Source organism: Chelonia mydas, chromosome 20 (assembly GCF_015237465.2).
Source record: "Chelonia mydas isolate rCheMyd1 chromosome 20, rCheMyd1.pri.v2, whole genome shotgun sequence".
NCBI lineage: Eukaryota > Metazoa > Chordata > Testudines > Cheloniidae > Chelonia > Chelonia mydas.
The window spans coordinates 2911005-2930726 of record NC_051260.2 but is presented as its reverse complement, the minus strand read 5'-3'; the positions used below and the strand labels follow the sequence as shown (position 1 = coordinate 2930726).

The 19722-nt window shown below is 55.9% G+C and overlaps 2 protein-coding genes across 5 annotated transcripts in view; both read left to right on the top strand.

Moving 5' to 3' along the window:
• The first annotated feature begins 4772 nt into the window (after positions 1-4772).
• On the top strand, positions 4773-15531 carry ZBTB39 (zinc finger and BTB domain containing 39). 4 transcript variants are annotated; one of them, XM_037883696.2, is made up of 2 exons: positions 4773-4873; positions 8471-15531. In XM_037883696.2, exon 2 carries the CDS (start codon positions 8566-8568, stop codon positions 10699-10701), a length of 2136 nt encoding a protein of 711 aa, XP_037739624.1. In that variant the 5' UTR covers positions 4773-4873; positions 8471-8565; the 3' UTR covers positions 10702-15531. The 4 variants fall into 4 exon arrangements, with proteins under 4 accessions (XP_037739624.1, XP_037739622.1, XP_037739625.1 ...); XM_037883694.2 differs by having other exon boundaries at positions 4819-4873; positions 6338-15531; XM_037883697.2 differs by lacking the exon at positions 4773-4873 and adding an exon at positions 5264-6651.
• Positions 4832-19722, top strand: part of LOC102944769 (retinol dehydrogenase 16) — a 42517-nt gene continuing 27626 nt past the window's right edge. Inside the window, exons 1-2 of the mRNA XM_043532620.1 lie at positions 4832-4873; positions 19276-19341. The gene's annotated coding sequence lies outside the window, so the exon portion shown is untranslated. The remainder of the gene's footprint in view (positions 4874-19275; positions 19342-19722) is intronic.

Below are 19722 nucleotides of genomic sequence, written 5' to 3'. Positions count from 1 at the left end.
TGGGTTTGAAGCCAATGTGGAACAAACCAGCTTCTGAAACCTCGAGAAAGCTGGGGTGAAAGAGGATTGTCCATCTACACCCAGTTCTAGTCCCACCCTTCCTCTGGCCAGATAGAAGGTATTTTCTTTCAGGAAGGATGGCCCATTAACTCTGGCCTCTGAGCAGGAGCATCCTTGTAAGACCTACAAGGTCTCGACGAGCTGAGCGTAGCTCCTAACGTGCTGGCTGAGACGCTGAGTGAGGATTCGGTGACTTTTCTCGGAACCGTGCGCCTGCAATTCTCCTGCCCTTCCAGCCGGAGTGTGCTCGTTTGCCTTGCATTGTACAGCGACAAGGTGGGGGAAGCAAATATCTTGTATGGGACCAACCTCGAGCTGCACAGAGTTCTTCTTCAGGGCGGGGAGATGTCCTCAGAGGGTCATGGCCAAGTGCAAGGTGGGACAGATTGTTAAGCATAAGCAGCTAACACATATTGTGAGAAGTCATTCAAAGGGGCGGCGGGTTACAGACTGTTATAAAGAGCCATCAATCCGTCTCTACTGAGTCCAGGCTTTTTGGTGCCTAGCAAAGTTATGAATTGTAGCTCCCAGTCCAGCGCACTAGGCCGGGGTCTTGATCTCAACTCTGTCTGATGTTTATACCACCCCCTTAGTCAACTAGTATTCACCTGTAACACTTCCTGGCTGTGTAAGCATTGTCCGTTTCAGGAAAGCCTTTAAGATGCATCTCCTGGAAGTTCACAAGCTGCCTTTTTAATCTCCCCACTTTGCTAACTTGCTGACTGACCGGGACTCTGGCCCAGACCTTTCCATTTCACTCCCCCACCCTTTCAAACTGTTGTTTCCCTCGAATCAGCTAAGAGGAGATCCTGGAAAGTTCAGAGCCAGGGTGAATTTTATGAGCAGAGTGGCAAATAGAAGTGCCCACAGGGCATCATTTAACCACTTCATTACAGAACAGCTGTAATTAGGGTCCGAACAATGCCTAGGAAAGCAACACCTCTTTAGAGGGGCTCCTGGTGGGTCTCTGAGTCATGGATTTGTGTCACTGATGCAATGCGGGGAGAGGGAATGGATTCCCACTTGGGCATCAGCAGAAGAATCGTCAGCTCAATTCCTACGGCAGAATCTTTCTCTGTTGCAGATCCCAGCTGGATTTGGGGGGAGATGGGGGGGTTAGTAGCACCAGCAGTAAGAACAATCAAGCCATGTTCTCTTCCTCCATGTAAGAGCTGGGCTAAGGGAGCCAGTTGTGGCTCTGAGAGTCTCTGCCCTGGCTCCGGGTCAGAACACGTGGGAGCTGCTCTATTTTCTGCCAGCCAGCTGCATGTCCGCTGTGGGGACTCCCTGATGCCAAAGGGGTGCTTTCTGCTCCTTTTGCTCCCAAAGGCAGGGAACAGAGTACAGAACTTGCTCCGTCATCTTTTACTTTGAGCACGAATGTCAAGGAGCCAGAATAAATTCTAGAACACCACAAGGGTGGATTTTCGGCCTCTGTCCTACCGGGGGAATACCTGAGACACCTGTCACCACGGGATGCTCCCTGTGGCGGCATTGTGAAGCTCACAGGTGTGCAGTGCAGAAGCAGTTAACTATCAAAAGCCGAAACAATACAAAACTCAGATCCACAGTAAGAGTCGTTTAGCAGGAAACTGGCCTCAGGCCCAGCCTCCCATGGCCAGTGTAGAAATAAGAGACGGTGTATGGCATTTTAAAATCCAGGCTTCTCTCTGGAGTGGGAGGCAGAAGCAGTTAGCGCTGACAGACAGACTCGGATAAGCCCTCCGGTTGCTGTTAGCGGGCGCCGTGGGCTGGTTTGATGCAGCCACGCTGCCCTCTTGCGAATTTGGTTCCTCGCGCAGCTCTGACACCAGAATGCTGTGGGAACCGGCCAGCGACCCGTCTGAAAGATGGGATTTGCCAAACGCAAGGATGTGGGCGCTGACGGCAGGGGAACGTAGGGATGGGACACAACACTGATTCCTGGATGCAACTAGTGCCCTGGGCAGAGCACCAAGAAGCAGGCCAGGGAGGCAACGAGCTTCTTCCACTGGTGTCCAGCTCAGGGCAAGTCCAGGGTCTTTTCTGGCTTACCCGCTTGGGTGGCTCAGTGCAGGTGTTTTCAGATGGACCCAGTCAGCAAAATGGGGCCAAACGCTGGCTGGAAGACTGCAGAGGCGGCCAAAGTGCATGAATGACATGGCAGTGTGCTCAATCTCCCGGATTGCTTTCAATAGTCACTGGGAGATCGATGCCGATTCCTGGAGACTCCAGGCCAAACCTGGAGGGTTGGCAACCCTAGATAGAGGCCAGGGGCTCTGTTTCTCTTCCCCGATCCCCTCGGTTCTGGTGGTCATGGCTGGGATCCGCACCAGGAGCTCTGCCCCCCACGCCAGTCTTCAGGCATTCCTGCCCCAGCACTTGTTCCATCAATCCCAATGGAGTGGTTCGGGGCCCTCACTCACCTGCCAGCCCCAGAAGAGCCAGGCCAGGGTTTGCTCCTCCCCACAAGGGCAACCTGCTCTGTCCTTGCTTGCACGTTGCTCCAGGGCCCAGTTGTCCTCCTGCCCCATGTCTCCCAGTCTCCATCCTGCCCCCAGTGTCCCCCAGCTTGCTTTGTGGTTGGGGGGCACAAGGGGTCACTGCACCCTCTGCAGATCCTCCTCTCGGGTGACCCCGCCCTGACTGCCCCCAGCTCCTCTGACCCCCCTTCCCTCTCCAATACCTGACCCCCAGTCCTTCCTCACTGCCCCCATGACGAAGTGGGAATGTTCTTAATGTTTTCTCTGAATACTGTGTGGGTGCCTCAGTTTCCCCTAGGCAGTTCTTAAGTGTCTAGGTGGGGGGCTAAGGGGGTGTGATTGTGGCGGCGCCCTAGGGGGCCAGTGTGATGGTGTCTGCACAGAGAATGGCCAAAACCCTGTCTCCTGGGGACTGATGGCCTGGGCCCCTCCCCTGCAAGGTGCCAACTGAAGGGGTTGGGGAACAAAGAGATCAGGTGGCCTCCTGGCCCGGGAAAGGGACAAAGACCGGAGAAGGGGCTGGAGAGTTTCAGTTTGGAGCCGGCTGGGGAAATGGGGGGAGGCCCAGATGGGGCTCTGGCCTCCCTGCCCCCCAAGACGGACCTGGCTGAGGGGTCCTGTTCTCTGTACCTACAAGCTCCGTTTTAGACCATGTTCCTGTCATCTAATAAACCTTCTGTTTTACTGGCTGGCTGAGAGTCCCGTCTGACTGCGGAGTTGGGAGCAGGACCCTCTGGCCCCCCCAGGACCCCACCTGGGCGGACTGGCTGTGGGAAGCGCAGGGAGGGGCAGGGGATGCTGGATGCTCTGAGCTCAGACCCAGGAAGGTGGAAGCCGGGTGAGCTTCTTGCCCTGGGGAGAGGAAGCTCCCCCAGAGTCCTGCCTGGCTGCATAGGGAGCAGTTCCCAAGCATCGCCCCCCCCAGCTTCCCCTAACCCCGCACCGGACCCTACCCCTTATCACCTGACTCGAGCCCCGCTCCCCATCAGCTGCCCCCTCAACTTCCCTCAGCTCTCCCCACTCCCACCCCCAGCTCCCCCGTTCCTGCCCCTTTTGCCCCCACTCCTCCGGCCCCCCGCCCCCACCCCCAGCTCCCCTCTTCCTGCCCCCTTCCCCCCACTCCTCCCGCCCCCCGCCCCCAGCTCCCCTCTTCCTATCCCCTTTGCCCCCACTCCTCCCGCCCCCACCCCAGCTCCCCTCTTCCTGCCCCCTTCCCCCCACTCCTCCCGCCCCCGCCCCCAGCTCCACTGTTCCTGCCCCTTTCGCCCCCACTCCTCCCACCCCCGCCCCCAGCTCCCCTCTTCCTGCCCCCTTCCCCCCACTCCTCCCACCCCCAGCTCCACTGTTCCTGCCCCTTTCGCCCCCCTCCTCCCGCCCCCGCCCCCAGCTCCCCTCTTCCTGCCCCCTTCCCCCCCACTCCTCCCGCCCCCGCCCCCCTCTTCCTGCCCCCTTCCCCCCACTCCTCTCACCCCCGCCCCCAGCTCCCCTCTTCCTGCCCCCTTCCCCCCACTCCTCCCGCCCCCGCCCCCAGCTCCACTGTTCCTGCCCCTTTCGCCCCCACTCCTCCCACCCCCGCCCCCAGCTCCCCTCTTCCTGCCCCCTTCCCCCCACTCCTCCCACCCCCAGCTCCCCTCTTCCTGCCCCCTTCCCCCCACTCCTCCCGCCCCCCGCCCCCAGCTCCACTGTTCCTGCCCCTTTCGCCCCCACTCCTCCCACCCCCCGCCCCCAGCTCCCCTCTTCCTGCCCCCTTCCCCCCACTCCTCCCACCCCCAGCTCCACTGTTCCTGCCCCTTTCGCCCCCCTCCTCCCGCCCCCGCCCCCAGCTCCCCTCTTCCTGCCCCCTTCCCCCCACTCCTCCCGCCCCCGCCCCCCTCTTCCTGCCCCCTTCCCCCCCACTCCTCCCACCCCCGCCCCCAGCTCCCCTCTTCCTGCCCCCTTCCCCCCACTCCTCCCGCCCCTGCCCCCAGCTCCCCTCTTCCTGCCCCCTTCCCTCCACTCCTCCCGCCCCCCGCCCCAGCTCCCCTCTTCCTGCCCCCTTCCCCCCCACTCCTCCCGCCCCCGCCCCCCTCTTCCTGCCCCCTTCCCCCCCACTCCTCCCGCCCCCACCCCACCCCAGCTCCCCTCTTCCTATCCCCCTTCCCCCCCCCTCCCGCCCCCGCTCCCCCGGCTGCAGTGCCCCCTCCGGGGCAGGGGCGGCGCTGGGCCGGGCGGGCTCGGGGCGCTCGGCGGGGCGGATGGAGCCTCTTGCCGGGCCCGGCGCGGCCGCCTCCTCGGCGGGGCCGGGCGGGCGGAGCGGGGGGGTCGGAGCCTTTGTGTGGAGCCGAGCGGGGATGGTGCCCGGAGCCGGCCGGGTAAGGGGGGGCCCCGCCCCGCCCCCCGTGGGACCCCGCCCCCCCGCGGGACCCCCTGCGCCCCCCGCCGGACCCCCCCGCCGCCCCGCCCCCATGGGACCCCCCCGCGGGACCCCCCTGCCGCCCCCCCATGGGACCCCGCTCCCCCCGCGGGACCCCGGTCTGCCCCCCCGCCCCGCCCCCCATGGGACCTCCCTCTGCCGCCCCGCCCCCTCTGCCCCTCGCCGCCCCCCCCCGACACGGGACCCCGCCCCCCATGGGACCACCCTCTGTCCCCCCCCACATGGGGGACCCCTGCCCCCTCCCCCCCAGCAGGGGAGCCCCCCCTTTCCCCCTGAATGAGGGACCCCTGGATGGGGCCCCACCCCCTGTGAGACCCCCCCCGCCCTCCCGAATGGGGGACCCCCCTTCTGCCCTCCTGTGGTATAGGGGATCCCTGCCCCCTGTATAGGGGATCCTCCCTGGCATAGGGAAGCCCCCCTTTTCCTGCACAGGGGACCTGTATTGCCTCCATCCCCTTTCTATCGCCCCCTTCCCTGGGGACAAGGATCCCGATCTCGCCTTTCTTCCCCACTCCTGTATCGGGGACCCCTCTTCCCCCTCCCTCAATACGGGACTCGACTTTTCCCTTCCCGTCTGGTGGGGGGGATTGTTATTTAGGAGACCCCCCAACCCTCTCTCTGTACAAGGGACTCGTCTGCCTCTTGCATGGGGATCTCTCTGCACCTACCTCGCATGTGGGGCTCGCCCTCCCTTTTTGGGGGGATCCCAGCTGCCCAGACAGGGGCCCCTCGTTTGCCGTCTCTGCCCCCTCCTAAGTTCTCCCCACGGGCACCTACTGCTTTCCCTCTCGTTCGCTCCCCAAGCAGCTTTCCCTTTGCCCCCCCCCCCCGCCCCCCCATCTATGGACACGCTGGCCCCCAAAGCCCCCTTATCCTCCTAAAGAGCCTCCTCTCACCCTGTCTGCCTCCTGCTGGATTGCCCCATTCCCCTGCCATGTCCCTTCCCACCCTTTCATCCACCCCCCCCAAACCCTGTGATGGAGAAGAGCCCCTATTCCCACCCCAGCCCCCCAACACACGTACTCCAAGTGGGCGAGCCCGGGTGGCTCATCCCATCTTCCCGCTTTCCTTACTCATCCATGCAGCCCCCCTTCATCTTTTCCCCCTCCTCCCATCCGTCCCCCCCTTTACCCTGAGGACCCCATCCCTTCTTTTGGCCTCTGGGGTGTTCACCCTCTAGCAGAGGGAAGGAAAGCACGTAATAAACAGGCAAACCTCAGGATGTACATGTGCAAAGCAGGAGAAGCAGCTGCTACAGGCAACATTAACGGGGCCTGGGGTGACCTACTCCATGAGGTTCAGGGGTAGCATTGCATCTGCGCTCCAAACAGAGCAGCCCCCGTTACCTCCCATTTCCCTGGTGAATTATTGATCAGTGTGGCTTTTCTTTTCCTTTTCCAAGATTCCCTATTTAAGAAAATCCCCCGGGTGCTAAGAGTCTGCAAACTGGGACGCCCTCTTTCATGGCTTCTAAACTGGAGCAACCTTGGGCTTCCTGTGTCGCCTCCCTGCTTGGTATCTGGATCTTCCTCTTGTCTCCTTTGGTGTCCTGGAAAAATTGAGAACAGGCTTCCAGGGCTGAGGTTCAAAGCCCGCTGCTGCCCTGGAGACGTTTCGATGCTGAGTAGTCTGTCCAATTTGAAAACTGTCCCAACAGCTCATAAACAAAAAGGGGGTGCAGGCCGAGTTGGAGCGGCCTGGTTGGGTCTTGCAGAGGTTGGTATCACAAGTCCAGTCTTCTGTAATAATGGTCCGGAAAGACAGCGGATGCAGATGCCGGTGAGAGCAGAGAAATCATTCAAAGAGATGTAGAGAGTTTAGAACTAGGGGCAAGACCTGAAATGAGAGCCAACCTGGCAAACGAAAGTCAGTGCGTGTGTTGGGGCCGGGGGGGATCTGGAGATATTCAGTGGGCAGAAGGAATCTACGGAGCCATACTGACTAGAAGAGACCTAGAAGTGATAGTGCCCAGCCAGTGAGGAAGGAGTCTGCGATCCAGGTTGCGTATTTATAAAGATAGCTAACGAGGCTACTACAGAACTGGTAGGGAAGTCGTGCTGGGAGACAGAGACCCCCATATAAAAACAGGAGCTCAGATAGTGACTGGCAAAGTAAAGTACTTTTTGTAGCAAGGTTTTTTATTTAGTCTTTTTGCACCTTTGACCTAAGCCCTTATTTGAGCCTCTCTCGTCATTTGGAAAGGGTTTGAGGCACTGTACCTGTAGATGGGAGCGTGAACCATTCTCTAGATCAATCAAAGGGACTCCGCCAGAGGGAATACCTGGGGGTTGCTCGTTGTGGGACTCCCCCATTTGCTTTTTGAGGCAGGGAGCTGACAATGTTTAATAATAGCTATAGCCTAGCTCAGACACAGGAGGCGAAGGAGAGAACTTGCTCTAAGTTTTTCACTCGCTTCTTAAAGTTGCAGACTTTTATTTTTTATTCCTTGTGTTGCTGCAAGGTCTTAAACTAGGTTCACTCATGAACCTCGGGTGCGATACCAGGCTCACTGCACCACTAGTCTCTTCTGTGGTGGCAGTTCTTGTATTTTTAACCTCTGCCAATTCTGATGGTGAAGTGAGAATTGCCCGGGGGTATTCTGGATCTCAACGAGGTAAGAATAGTAGTAATTCCTTAGGCGTTGTCTACATGCAGAAGCTGCACTGGTTTAACTGAGATCAGAGCCAGTTTGTGTGTAGTCAAGGCAATAGAAAAATTATCTAGCATATGCCTCTCCCGAGAGGGGGAAAAAGAAATCCTTAACCCTTCACTGCTTCGGTATCTGTATACCTTCTAAATTGTACAAGGCAAAAGGTAGGTGCTAGTCATGTCACTTCATGCAGAACTGGAAGACACTCAAGCCATGTCTACACTGCAAGTGCTGCAGCAGCCGAGCTATGGGGCGCTGCAGTGTAGATGCTTTTTACTGCCATGGAAGGGGGGTTTCCATTGCTGTTGGTCGTCCACCTCTCCAAGAGGCAGAATCCTTGATGGCTCTCAGCGGCGTGAGTTTTTCACACCCCTGAGCACCTAACTTACGTCAACCTAGCTTTGAAGAGTGGACCAGATATTAGTGATGAGGTCAGCATAAGAACCGACGCAGAATGGAATCATAGAAATGTAGGGCTGGAAAGAACCTCGAGAAGATGCCCCCTCATGCCGAGACAGGATTAAGGATACCAAGCCCATCCCTGGCACATGTTTGTCTAACCTGGTCTTAAAAATCTAAAGGATTTATAGGTGTGTGTAGAATTCAGCAGATCTCGAGTCCCAACATCATAATCATTATGCCAAATTACACATTCCCATTTAGGAGAGTAGCAAGAATGCAGCCACTTGTCTCTGTCCTTTCATTTGTGACATACCCCCTCACCTCTGTGTATCTTTTGAATGGGTAATTGGAGAGAGAATCTCCACCAATGCAGCCGCCTTGTTCCCTGGCTGCTACTTACGCAAGCGTGAAACATGCCGGGACATTTCACCCCAAACCAGCGATGACTCCGAAGTGTAAACTCTTGCGTTTTCCTTTTTTTAGAGCCCCTCGCCCTGCCAGCCGCTGGATGCTAAGCGCCTGGTGAACGGATGAATAAGAAGCTGACCAGGAGGAGGGACACTTGAGCATCTGCTAAGATGGGCATGAGGATCAAGCTACACAGCACGGATCATCCCAACAACCTGCTGAAGGAACTCAACAAGTGCAGGCTGTCGGAAACCATGTGTGATGTCACCATTGTGGTGGGGAGCCGCTCCTTTGCTGCACACAAAGCAGTGCTGGCCTGCGCGGCCGGCTACTTCCAGAACCTCTTCCTGAACACGGGGCTGGACGCTGCCAGGACCTACGTGGTGGACTTCATCACGCCGGCCAACTTTGAGAAGATCCTGAGCTTCGTCTACACCTCTGAGCTCTTCACGGACCTCATCAACGTGGGCGTCATATACGAGGTGGCAGAGAGGCTGGGCATGGAGGATCTGCTCAAGGCCTGTCATTCCACCTTCCCCGACTTGGAGAGCTCAGCTATTACCAAGCAGCCCTCTGGGTCGGGAGAAGGCCGTTCGGGCCCTTTGGGCAGCACGGCGACAGAACCAAACCCTTCCCTGGGCGAACTCCGGAGCAGTGGGGAGCACTTTGTCCCTGAGCGGAATTGCATCTTGCACGGGGAATTGGCAGGTGGCTACAAAGAGGATGACAGGAATCCCATGAGTGAATCCGGCCATAACCTGCCTTTGATGCATCAACCGCTTCCAAAGACAGAAGAGCAGGAACTGACGGAGCAGTTTGCTTCTCCCACCAACATGGTGGCTCAACCCAGCCTGGGCAATGTAAACATGGCCGTTCAAACCACTGCAAGTACCTGCCAGCCCTATAAGATCCAGAGCAACGGGGACTTCAGCAAGACCAGCTTTTTCGCTGCTGATACCTCGCTGGACATCTCCACCGGGAGCAACTCCTGCCCCAGCAACAGTGACCATTCCAAAGATCAGGGCTTCGGGCAGATGGATGAGCTGCAGCTGGAGGACCTAGGGGCGGACGAGCTGCACTTTGAAGACACTGGCGAAGAGCTGGGCCCGGTGGAGGAGGTCATTGAGCTGAGCGACGACAGCGAGGAGGAGCTGGCCTTTGAGAACGACAGCCGGGAGAGCAAGGCCATGCCCTGCCAGGTGTGCAAAAAGGTCCTGGAACCCAACATCCAGCTGATCCGCCAGCATGCGAGGGACCACGTGGACCTGCTCACCGGCAACTGCAAGGTGTGTGAGACCCACTTCCAGGACCGGAATTCCCGGGTCACCCATGTCCTGTCCCACATCGGGATCTTCCTCTTCTCCTGCGACATGTGCGAGACCAAGTTCTTCACCCAATGGCAGCTCACCCTCCACCGGAGAGAGGGGGTGTTTGACAACAACGTTATCGTCCACCCCAGCGACCCACTGCCCAGCAAGATCAACCTGTTTGGCGGAGGGCCCGGCTCGGAGCTGGTATGCACCGCCTGCGGGAAGCCACTGGCCAAAGATTTCCACACTGTCCGGGGCCACATCCTGGACCACGTGAACTTGAAAGGCCAAACATGTGGCGTGTGCGACCAGCGGCAGCTCAACCTCTGCAGCCTGATGTGGCACACCCTGTCCCACCTGGGCATCTCCATCTTCTCCTGCTCCATCTGTGCTAACAGCTTCGTGGACCGGCATCTGCTGGAGAAGCACATGGCCGTCCATCAAAGCATGGAAGAGACTCTCTTCCGATGCCATTTCTGCGGCCAGAGCTTCAAGCTGGAAGCGGCTTACCGCTACCATGTCAGCCAGCACAAGTGTGGCGGCAGCCTGGACGTCGTCCGGCCCAGCTTCGGAGACCGGCTCCAGCAGCAAGCCCTCCAGAAGAGGAAGGTGCCAGAGGAATTCCTGAGCGAGGACCTGGCTCTGCAGAACCAGCCAGGAAACAGTAAGTACAGTTGCAAGGTCTGTGGGAAGAGGTTTGCCCACACGAGCGAGTTCAACTACCACCGGAGGATTCACACGGGAGAAAAGCCTTACCAGTGCAAAGTGTGTCACAAATTCTTCCGCGGCCGCTCCACCATCAAGTGCCACCTGAAGACGCACTCGGGGGCCCTCATGTACCGATGCACTGTGTGTGGGCACTACAGCTCCACCTTAAACCTCATGAGCAAGCACATCGGCGTCCACAAAGGCAGCCTGCCGCCCGATTTCACCATCGAACAGACGTTCATGTACATAATCCATTCCAAAGACGCAGAGAAAAACACAGACAGCTGATTGGGCGGCGCTGGTGGGGTGGGGGAGCAAACGCTAACTACAAAGTGGTGACTTCCCCCCCCACACACACACACAGTTTTAACAGTCGGACGTTGTGGATGGAATTCTCCTTTTTTTTGGCCTTGCCTCGGAATTTTTCTGTCGGCATCCTTCCAGTTAACGGCACGTGAGCTAAACCAAGAAGCCCGTTCTCTTTACTTACCTCCAGTCCCGTTAGAGGCCGCTGAGTTCCATGGGTTGGCGTTTCTTCCCAGGTTTTGGATCAAATAAATAGACAACTATCTCCGTCGAGCAGGTTAACCCTAGCCTGGCCTCCCAAGGGTTTGAGATCACACCTAGATTTATGCTGCTATTATCCTGACAGCCAGCCTCAGTAGAGCCGGGACGGGAAGGTGTTGGACACGAAAACACTAGTTGGTTTTCTTCTAGGCTTTGCTGCTACTGGGAGGAACAAAGCAGAGTGTGGCCTTGCGGCCGGGGGAGCGCTCCAGGAGTTCGACTCGATGTTTGAAAAGGGGGATTAGCGCAACTTCTAGCCGCCCATCTGAGCCAGGGCCGCAGTTGCTGATTGTTTTCTCCCCCTTCCTCCCCCGTACCTCTTCTGAAGTTTAAAAGTCACATTTGAGAGGCAGGGAAATGTAGGAGTAACAGAGCAGCCCTAGCTCAGGGGCAGAGCTTCTTGGAGAAAAGAGGAGAGGTCTCTCTCCATAAACTAGGCTAGATTGTCAGGAGGGAACACGTTACCCTCTCTGAAGAGTCACTGAGCCAGGGGAAGCACGTAGCAAATGCTGGCAGAAGGGCTGGTTTCCCCCTTGTTCTCCCCCTTTCCCCACCCCCATACCGAAGAGAAATGTTTTTAGCAGAGATCATCCCCTCCAAGTCTCTGTGATTCTGCAGCCTGCAGTAGCGTGTTAATGCTGCTGGGGCACGACCTATAGTTCACCCTGCCCTCCCTAAGTCAGTAGTGCAGCAGTCTAGGGGTTGGGGTGTGGAGCGCATCGGGCATCCCTGTGCCCGTGCAAAGCCCTCTAGGATGAGGGTGAAAAGAAACCATTGCCTTAACTCCTGGGAAGGTGTCTTTGCAGGAGAAGCGTTCTCCCCGCTACAGGGTTAGCCCCCCACCCCGCGGTAATGGAACGGCCACCGGGTCTGTGACGTGGTTTCTATCGAAGGACGTCGTCGGTGCCGACGAAAGTTTGCCCCTTCTGCTTTCACCGGGTAACGCTGTAGCTTTTCACACATGCCCGCTGGTGGAGGTCGGGGTGGTTTTTCCAGCGTGACTGCCCTGGGGCGGGGAGGGGAAAGGCGTGAATATGACACATGTAGCAGCCTGGGTTAGAGCTGTCCCTAGGTGACTCGTACTACCTCATAACCTGGAAGCGCTCGGGGCTTGAAGCCACGGGAATCTGTGGACAGGCTCCCGCATTTCCATACACTCTGAACACTCTCCCCCAGCCCCCCAGGGAGCTTCTCTCTGCCACGTTGCCTCTGAGAGGGACTGACTCACCCTAGCTGCGCTCGAGGCAGCGGGCTAAAAAGGCATTGCCACACTGGCCGCGGCTCCGGCGAGCCCCGGATCTGAGCTCGGGTGACTTGCTGGAACTGACGCTGGTGCTGCAACATCCAGGCTACTATTTTTAGCGCACCTGCTCGAGCAAAACTAGCAAGAGCCTGTCTGCCCAGGCGGGGAGGCTCGGTACCGCTGCAGTGTAGACACCCTCAGAGGAGCAGCGTTGGTCTGGCCTGGGGGCTAGGCGTCCCTCGGTTCGAACCCCACTGCTAACACTAACTTCACTGTGGCCTTGGGCAAGTCGCTTCGCCTCTCTGCCTCAGTTTCCCCATCTGTAAAATGGGGGCGGTAATACTTGTGGTACCTACCTACCTCCCTGGAGCGTGGTGACGATTAACCAGTTACTGTCTGTAAAGCATGTTGAAGATGAAAAGCACTTATGAGTGTTATTATGTAGCATCCTAGGGAAATGACCCCTCACGTTCCTTTTAAAAAAAAAACCCTCTCTACTCCTGCCCCTGGGTGCAATAACAGCCCTGCAGCATCGTCCTTCTCCGTACTCTGCTCTCTGTTTCTGGGCCCTGTGAAACGAACACTCGTGATAAAGGGTAGGATGAGGACTGGAAGAGGAGTGAGCAATAAGCAGAGACTGCTTGCTTAGCCTAGCGTGCCAGGAGTAGGTTTGCAGAAGGGGCATGATGTCTGAGGGTGCACAAGGAAGGCAGGAGCTTGTGGTCTGAGGGGGCGAGGGCGTTAAGAGTTAATTGTGCCGGGAGCCCTGGGGAACGGAGTGAGTCTCTTGCTCCTCTCCTGTTGATTAGAGTCAGGAGCGGTACCAATTCCGCCAGTCGGACTTCACGCTTTAGGGTTGGGGTGGGATTTGCAGAAGGGCAGCATCCCCGGCCGCATTTGGAAGCTCCTGCTTTTTAGCACGGTCATCAGAATCCCTTCCCGTCTGCAGCTGATGGTGGTTGTCTCAGTGTAAAGGTTTAATGCCCCCATCGGCACGTCCTCAAGCCGCGATAAGGGCATGTGAATGCAGGCGATGGAGACAGAGCCCTGAAGGCATCTGGCTGCATTCCTCCAGGCAGTGCCAGAGCTCGCACAGGGAACCAGCCACAGTTCCTGAGCAGAAGGAACCCTGCTGACCTCTGTCCTGATGTGCGCTTTCAAACACTGGTGCCCCAGTCAAACCACGTGGCACTGAGAAAAAGCCTATGGTGGCGAGACCATCGTCTGAGATCTGCCCTCCGCAGTCTGTATAATGTTAACCAGTTTAAGGGATGCCGTATGCAGACATCCCTGGGTGGCTCCAAGCTTGACCCAGCCCCTGGATATGGCCCTCCGTGGAAGGTGTTTAAAAGAGGAAGTGGATGTTGAAATGACAGAATTCTAGTTCTTGATTAAATCTGCCCCGAACTTTACTAGCCCTGGCTGACTTCTGACTTCATGTCGAACTGAACAGGTGAACCCGTGATTGTCACGGAGGGGGTGTCCTACACCTTTCCCTGCCCCACCTGGTGCTGACTAAATGGACGGCAGGGTCTGAGCCGGTCGGGGGGTTCCTATGAAGGGTTTTCAAAGAGGCAAGAAGTTCTTGGGTGCCCGTAGCCATCCGGAGGTCATTCTGCCATGTCCTGGAAGCCGTGTGGAACACTGCGGGGCCCTGCCCCATGGTGACAGGTCTGCACACCCGAATCGAAGCAGTGAAGCAAAAGCCTTTGCGGCAAAAAAAACAAACAAAACGCTTGGACGCTGAAACACTAACAGGCAAGCGACACCCTGCCCAAGGTCAGGGGAAGGGAAGGCTGATGCCTGCCCCCTTTTTCGTGACTCTGGTCTGTGGCTACGTCTACAGTATGAGCTAGGGGTGTGAGTCCCCTTTTGTGTCCACAAACTCATTGAGGTAGCAGTGAAGCCAGGGTGGCCCAGGGACCGTCTGAAACCGCTGGGTATTTACTTGGCATGGCTAAGGCAGGCCCCTGCTGCTGCTCCCCGGGCTTCGACTGCTCCGCAGCTCAGCGTAGCTGTCGCCAGTGGGTCGAGGAAGGGGGAGCTGTCGGCTCAGCCAGGGAGTGGCCAGAACTCAGATCCCTGCCCACTTCTGCCTTTGGCTTTTCCCTGGGTTATAATGACCCGTTTAGTTCTCCCTCAAAACACTCAAGAGATTGGCAGCCATTTGACTGTGTGCTTGCTCGTGGGCAAGTGAAAAAATATTCCAATTTGCAAAACTCTGTCACAAGTTCAATCCCTTAGTTTCTCCGAATTGGGATGAGGCCAAAACCTGGGCTCTCCCTCCCAGCCTGGGGATCCAATGCCAGGATCCAGCCGTCACCCTCCGGAGCGCCCTCCCTCAATATGTCACACCCGAACTCCACGGGAGTCAAGTAGAGTCTTTAGAGCAAGGCCCTAACCCCAGACGCGATGACCAATCTGCAACGGGTCCCGGTGTCTTAACTTGCTTGGGCCACCTTCTTTACCATTCAGTTTTCTGCCTCCCCTTTGGCATAGGGCTGCCACTGGGTCCTGCCAGCCAGGCTAGGAGATCAAGTAGTCTTCACGAGCAATGTCCATGCCGCTTTGTGGAGGGCAGGCTTAGGTGGCGTCCAGAGACAGAAGGAGTCTCTCTCATGCTTTCACCATGAAACTAGAGCAGGCTGCTCTGCTCCCTGAGGCTAGAGTCCAAAATCCGTGTCTCCCATGCCAGGCGTGTCCTGCTGATGCCCCGGCTCACAGAGCTGGTTTTTTGGTTTACTGCCTAACAATTATTCGTGCCCTGTCCCCGCTTCAGAAGCCAAATGCTACTTCTAGTGAGAAAAGGTAACAGTATTGTCTGGTAGACCATACAGGGGGCTGGGAGAGAGACCCCCTGGGTTCTGTTCCCAGCTTTTCCACTGGCTCAGTGTGTGTTCTTGCATCAATTACCCCCCAGTCTGTAAACATGGGGGACACTAAGAAATACCTACCTCACATGGGGGTGGGTGTGAGGTTTAATTCTTGTTCGTAAAGTGCTTTGGGATCCTTGGGGATGAAACAGGGGCTTCTAACAGGACAACACGTTATCAACGATCCAAGCGGCATTGTAGGGTTCTGTTTAATCCCAGGTGCCTGCCACGCTAATGGGGCTTGAAGCAAGCTGCCCCGTCTCTAACCAAAAGGCAGCAGTGTCCCAGTGGAGGACGTAACCTTATGACACTGGTCTCTTTATTTCTGAAACACAAACGGGGTTTGCTTTCATTCCTCCCCTCTCCCGAAGGATCCAGATCTCTTAAAAAAAAAAAAAAAAAAAAAAAAAAAGAAGCAGAAAAAAGAGTTGTAATTACTGTCTAACCTTTCCATTAAGTTAATAGTAGGTACTGACCTGATATTTAAGTGGTTACTATCTATTTGCTGTAAAGTTTTGTATATTTTGTAAACTCCCCCCCGCCCCCAAAACAGTAGATGTCTAAAATCGTTGTACATCGGATTCTTTTATACTCCATCATCCAGCACAAAGTGTGGTTTTTATTTAGAATAATAAAATGGAAAACAGCCACCCCTTGCGCTTTGTGTCTTTTTGTTTATTATTTTTAATCTGCAGGTGGAGGTTTGGGCCTTTCTGGTCAAGCACTCCATGGGTCCCAGACCTGATTCTCAGTTACCCTTTTCCCGGGGCCAGGGCGGTGGCGGGGGTCAAGGATCGCAGGTAATTCTGCTGCACTCTGCCCGGCCTCAGGGCCACTCTAAATTAGACTCTTCTTCTGCTTCCAATAGCCTCTGGGGAGCAGAGAATGGCCATGGTGCAGTATAGTCTGGTCATACCCTAATTCATCCCCTATGCCAAGGGCCCTTCCATCAGCTCTATATTGCCACAGGGGGGATTCCCAAGGATTCATTTATCCCTGCGTTTAAGGCCCCTTTATGCTGCCAGAGTTAGTGTAATCGCGAATCTGGCCCAGACAGCCTGCTGGTTGTCTTCCCTTTGGCAAACCAAACTAACAAGCCGGTGATGCTGGTCTTTTCAAGAGGCACATTCCTTTCTCTGGGACAAGGCTGCCTTCTCAGTTCAGGGAGAGAACGAACTGGTTGTTCTGCTGATGCAAACAAATGAGGCAGCCGTTCCCCGGAGGAGCCGTCTCAAGTGCTTCTTGGAGAAAACCCAGGCATTTGTCTTCTCGATGGAAGGGCTGCCGTGTGTGGGAGACAATGAGCCAAAAGTCAAATGGCTTTGCTTTAGCAGGCCTGCCAGTTTAATAGATTCCGACGTCTGGGAGGACGGGTAAGCTCTTTGCTGCCCCTTCTCGCCAACCGGAACCGTTCCGTAAAACTGCGGGAGAGCTGGTGCTGGAGTTGTACTAGGGAGCTTTGGGAGACGTGCCAGAGACACTATAGGGATTTCTCTGTTGCTGCTGATTTTACGGGGAAGCCACCCAGATGCTACAGGGATGGGCGGCAGTATGACACCCTGCATGGATAGATCTGGATTCATTTCCCATCTCTGTCACAGACTTCACATGTGACATCCGGCAAGCCACTTCTTGTCTTTGTACCTCAGACCCCAACCTGGAAAATGGGGGTGACCATTAGACTTGTCTGTCCTTTGATGGTTTAATCATAGAATATCAGGGTTGGAAGGGACCTCAGGTGGTCATCTAGTCCAACCCCCTGCTCAAAGCAGGACCAATCCCCAACTAAATCATCCCAGCCAGGGCTTTGTCAAGCCGGGCCTTAAACACCTCTAAGGAAGGAGATTCCACCACCTCCCTAGGTAACCCATTCCAGTGCTTCACCACCCTCCTAGTGAAAAAGTTTTTCCTTATATCCAACCTAAACCTCCCCCACTGCAACTTGAGACCATTGCTCCTTGTTCTGTCATCTGCTACCACTGAGAACAGCCTAGAGCCATCCTCTTTGGAACCCCCTTTCAGGTAGTTGAAAGCAGCTATCAAATCCCCCCTCATTCTTCTCTTCCGCAGACTAAACAATCCCAGTTCCCTCAGCCTCGCCTCATAAGTCATGTGCTCCAGTCCCCTAATCATTTTTGTTACCCTCCGCTGGACGCTTTCCAATTTTTCCACATCCTTCTTGTAGTGTGGGGCCCAAAACTGAACACAGTACTCCAGATGAGGCCTCACCAGTGCCGAATAGAGGGGAACGATCACGCCCCTCGATCTGCTGGCCATGCTCCTACTTCTACATTGAAAGCTCTTCTGAACAGAAGAGCTGTGGGTCACTATGTCTGTACAGTTTGCTAACTGTCCCATTTGGCACCTCTAGGTGCTACTGTCCTGTGAGTAATGAACAGTCATTATAAAGCTGGGATACTGCTGGGCCACCTGTCCCAGCCCAGATTTTCTGCGTGTGTGAAATGATGAGCTGGGATGGCCCAAACCACATTTGTTTATTGGGTCTGGCACAGCCTGTGTTTATTAAAGGCCAAATGGCTTTTCTAGCCCATGGATTAGCAATCTGTGACAGTGTTAAGAAAAATATCCCTACCATGTTGTCATGTTGGAGAGTTTTCATGACCTTTTTAATTATCCATCACGCTATGTCTAAAATGTTTGATGACCCACAGCGGTAGCATCATAAGTAAGATATTGGGGAAACTTGACATTCTTCGGGAACGTTTTCAGTCTGTTTCACGCCATGCTTCACGTAGACTGAGCATCATAAATGGATGGAAAATATATATTGCTCTAGCTCTGGAAAACACTGTTCCAGCCCCTTTCAAAAGCATCTGAATGCTCTGTGTCCCCTTAGTATTTAGCCTCCTACGTCATTTAGGTGCTTTTGTAAATTCTACCCAGTGCCTCTTGTTGCTCAGACCAATCTTTTAAAACATTTCTTGGGCTGGGTTAAATTCCTAAGCAGTGATGTGCGAGGTTTGGCTGTACTCGCCACGTCTGTTGTGTGAAACGAACGGGCAGCAAGGAAGTATTTCTTCACCCATCGCACAGTCACCCTGTGGTGCTCGTTGCCAGGGGATGCTGTGAAGGGCAAAAGTGTAACTGGGTGCAAAAAAGAATTAGCTGAGTTCACAGAGGATAGGGTGGGGGGGGCAAACTTTGTGGCCCAAGGGCCCCATCGGGGTTCCAAAACTCTGTGGAGGGCCAGGTAGGGAAAGCTGTACCTCCCCAAACAGCCTGGCCCCTGCCCCCTATCCGCCCCCTCCCACTTCCCGCCCCTCTCAGAACCGCCCACCCATCCAACCCCCCCCCACCCGCTCCTTGTCCCCTGACTGTCCCCTCCCGGGACCCACTGCCCCCCTGGGGCCCCACCCCCTATCCAACCCCCCCTGCTCCCTGTCCCCTGACTGCCCTGACCCTATCTACACCCCCGACCCCTGACAGGCCCCCCAGGACTCCCACGCCTATCCAACCCCCTCTGTTCCCCTTCCCCGACTGTCCCCCCCCCAGAACCTCCGCCCCATCTAACCACTCACTGTCCCCTGATTGCATCCCCCGGGACCCCTGCCCCTTATCCAACCCTCCCACGCCCCGCCCCCTTACCATGCCGCTCAGAGCAACATGTCTGGCAGCCGCCCCGCCTGGCCGGAGCCAGCCATGTCGCCGCGCTGCCCAGCAGAAGATCGCAGCCCCGCCGCCCAGAGCGCTGGCAGCGCGGCAAGCTGAGGCTGCGGGGGAGAGGGGACAGCGGGGAGGGGCCGGGGGGGAGCCTCCCTGGCCGGGAGCTCAGGGCCCAGGCAGGATGGTCGTGCGGGCTGAATGTGGCCTGCTGGCTGTAGTTTGCCCATGTCCGGGATAGGGCCATCAGCGGCTGTTCGCCAAGATGGCAAGGGACGCAACCCCATGCACCCGGTGTCCCTGAATCGGTTAGGGCACTAACCTGGGATCTGGGGAAGACCGGTTCAGTTCCCTTCTTCGCCCCAACTCCCTGTACCCTTGGGCATTACAGTAAAACTCTGAAAGGAGCCAACGTCCCATTTTCAGATAGGGATTTAGGAACCTAAGTCTTATTGAATATCAGTAGAATTTAGGCTCCCAAATCACCTAGACACTTCTGAAAATTAATTTTTCTGTCCCGCTGTTCCCCATCTGTAATAATCCTTCCTTACCTCCCAGGACTCTGGCGAGGATAAACATATTTCAGACTGCACGGTGTTCAGCTGTTATCACAACGAGGATCTTGTAAGTACCTACGATCGGTAGATCTGTGCTAGCAGCGGTACTCAGGCTGAGGCTTGCAAGCCACAAGGGGCTCTTCACTGTCTCTCCTGCGGCTCTGTGCAGCACGTGATATTAAAACACTGTGTGGTTTAAATTATTGACCAATCTAAGTTATTAACCAGTGAGGATGCTTTTACTCTGTTATTAACCAACTGCAGTTGATAAGAGACTAGTATCTGGTCAGTCATTTTTCAGTGAGAATTGTGTGTGTATATATCTCTATATATACGCACACACACAAAATATACTGTTTAACTATGACCATATAGTAAATGAAACAATGAATTCACACTGTGGTGGCTCTTGTGGGGAATGTTGATCGCTAATTTGGCTCCTTGAACC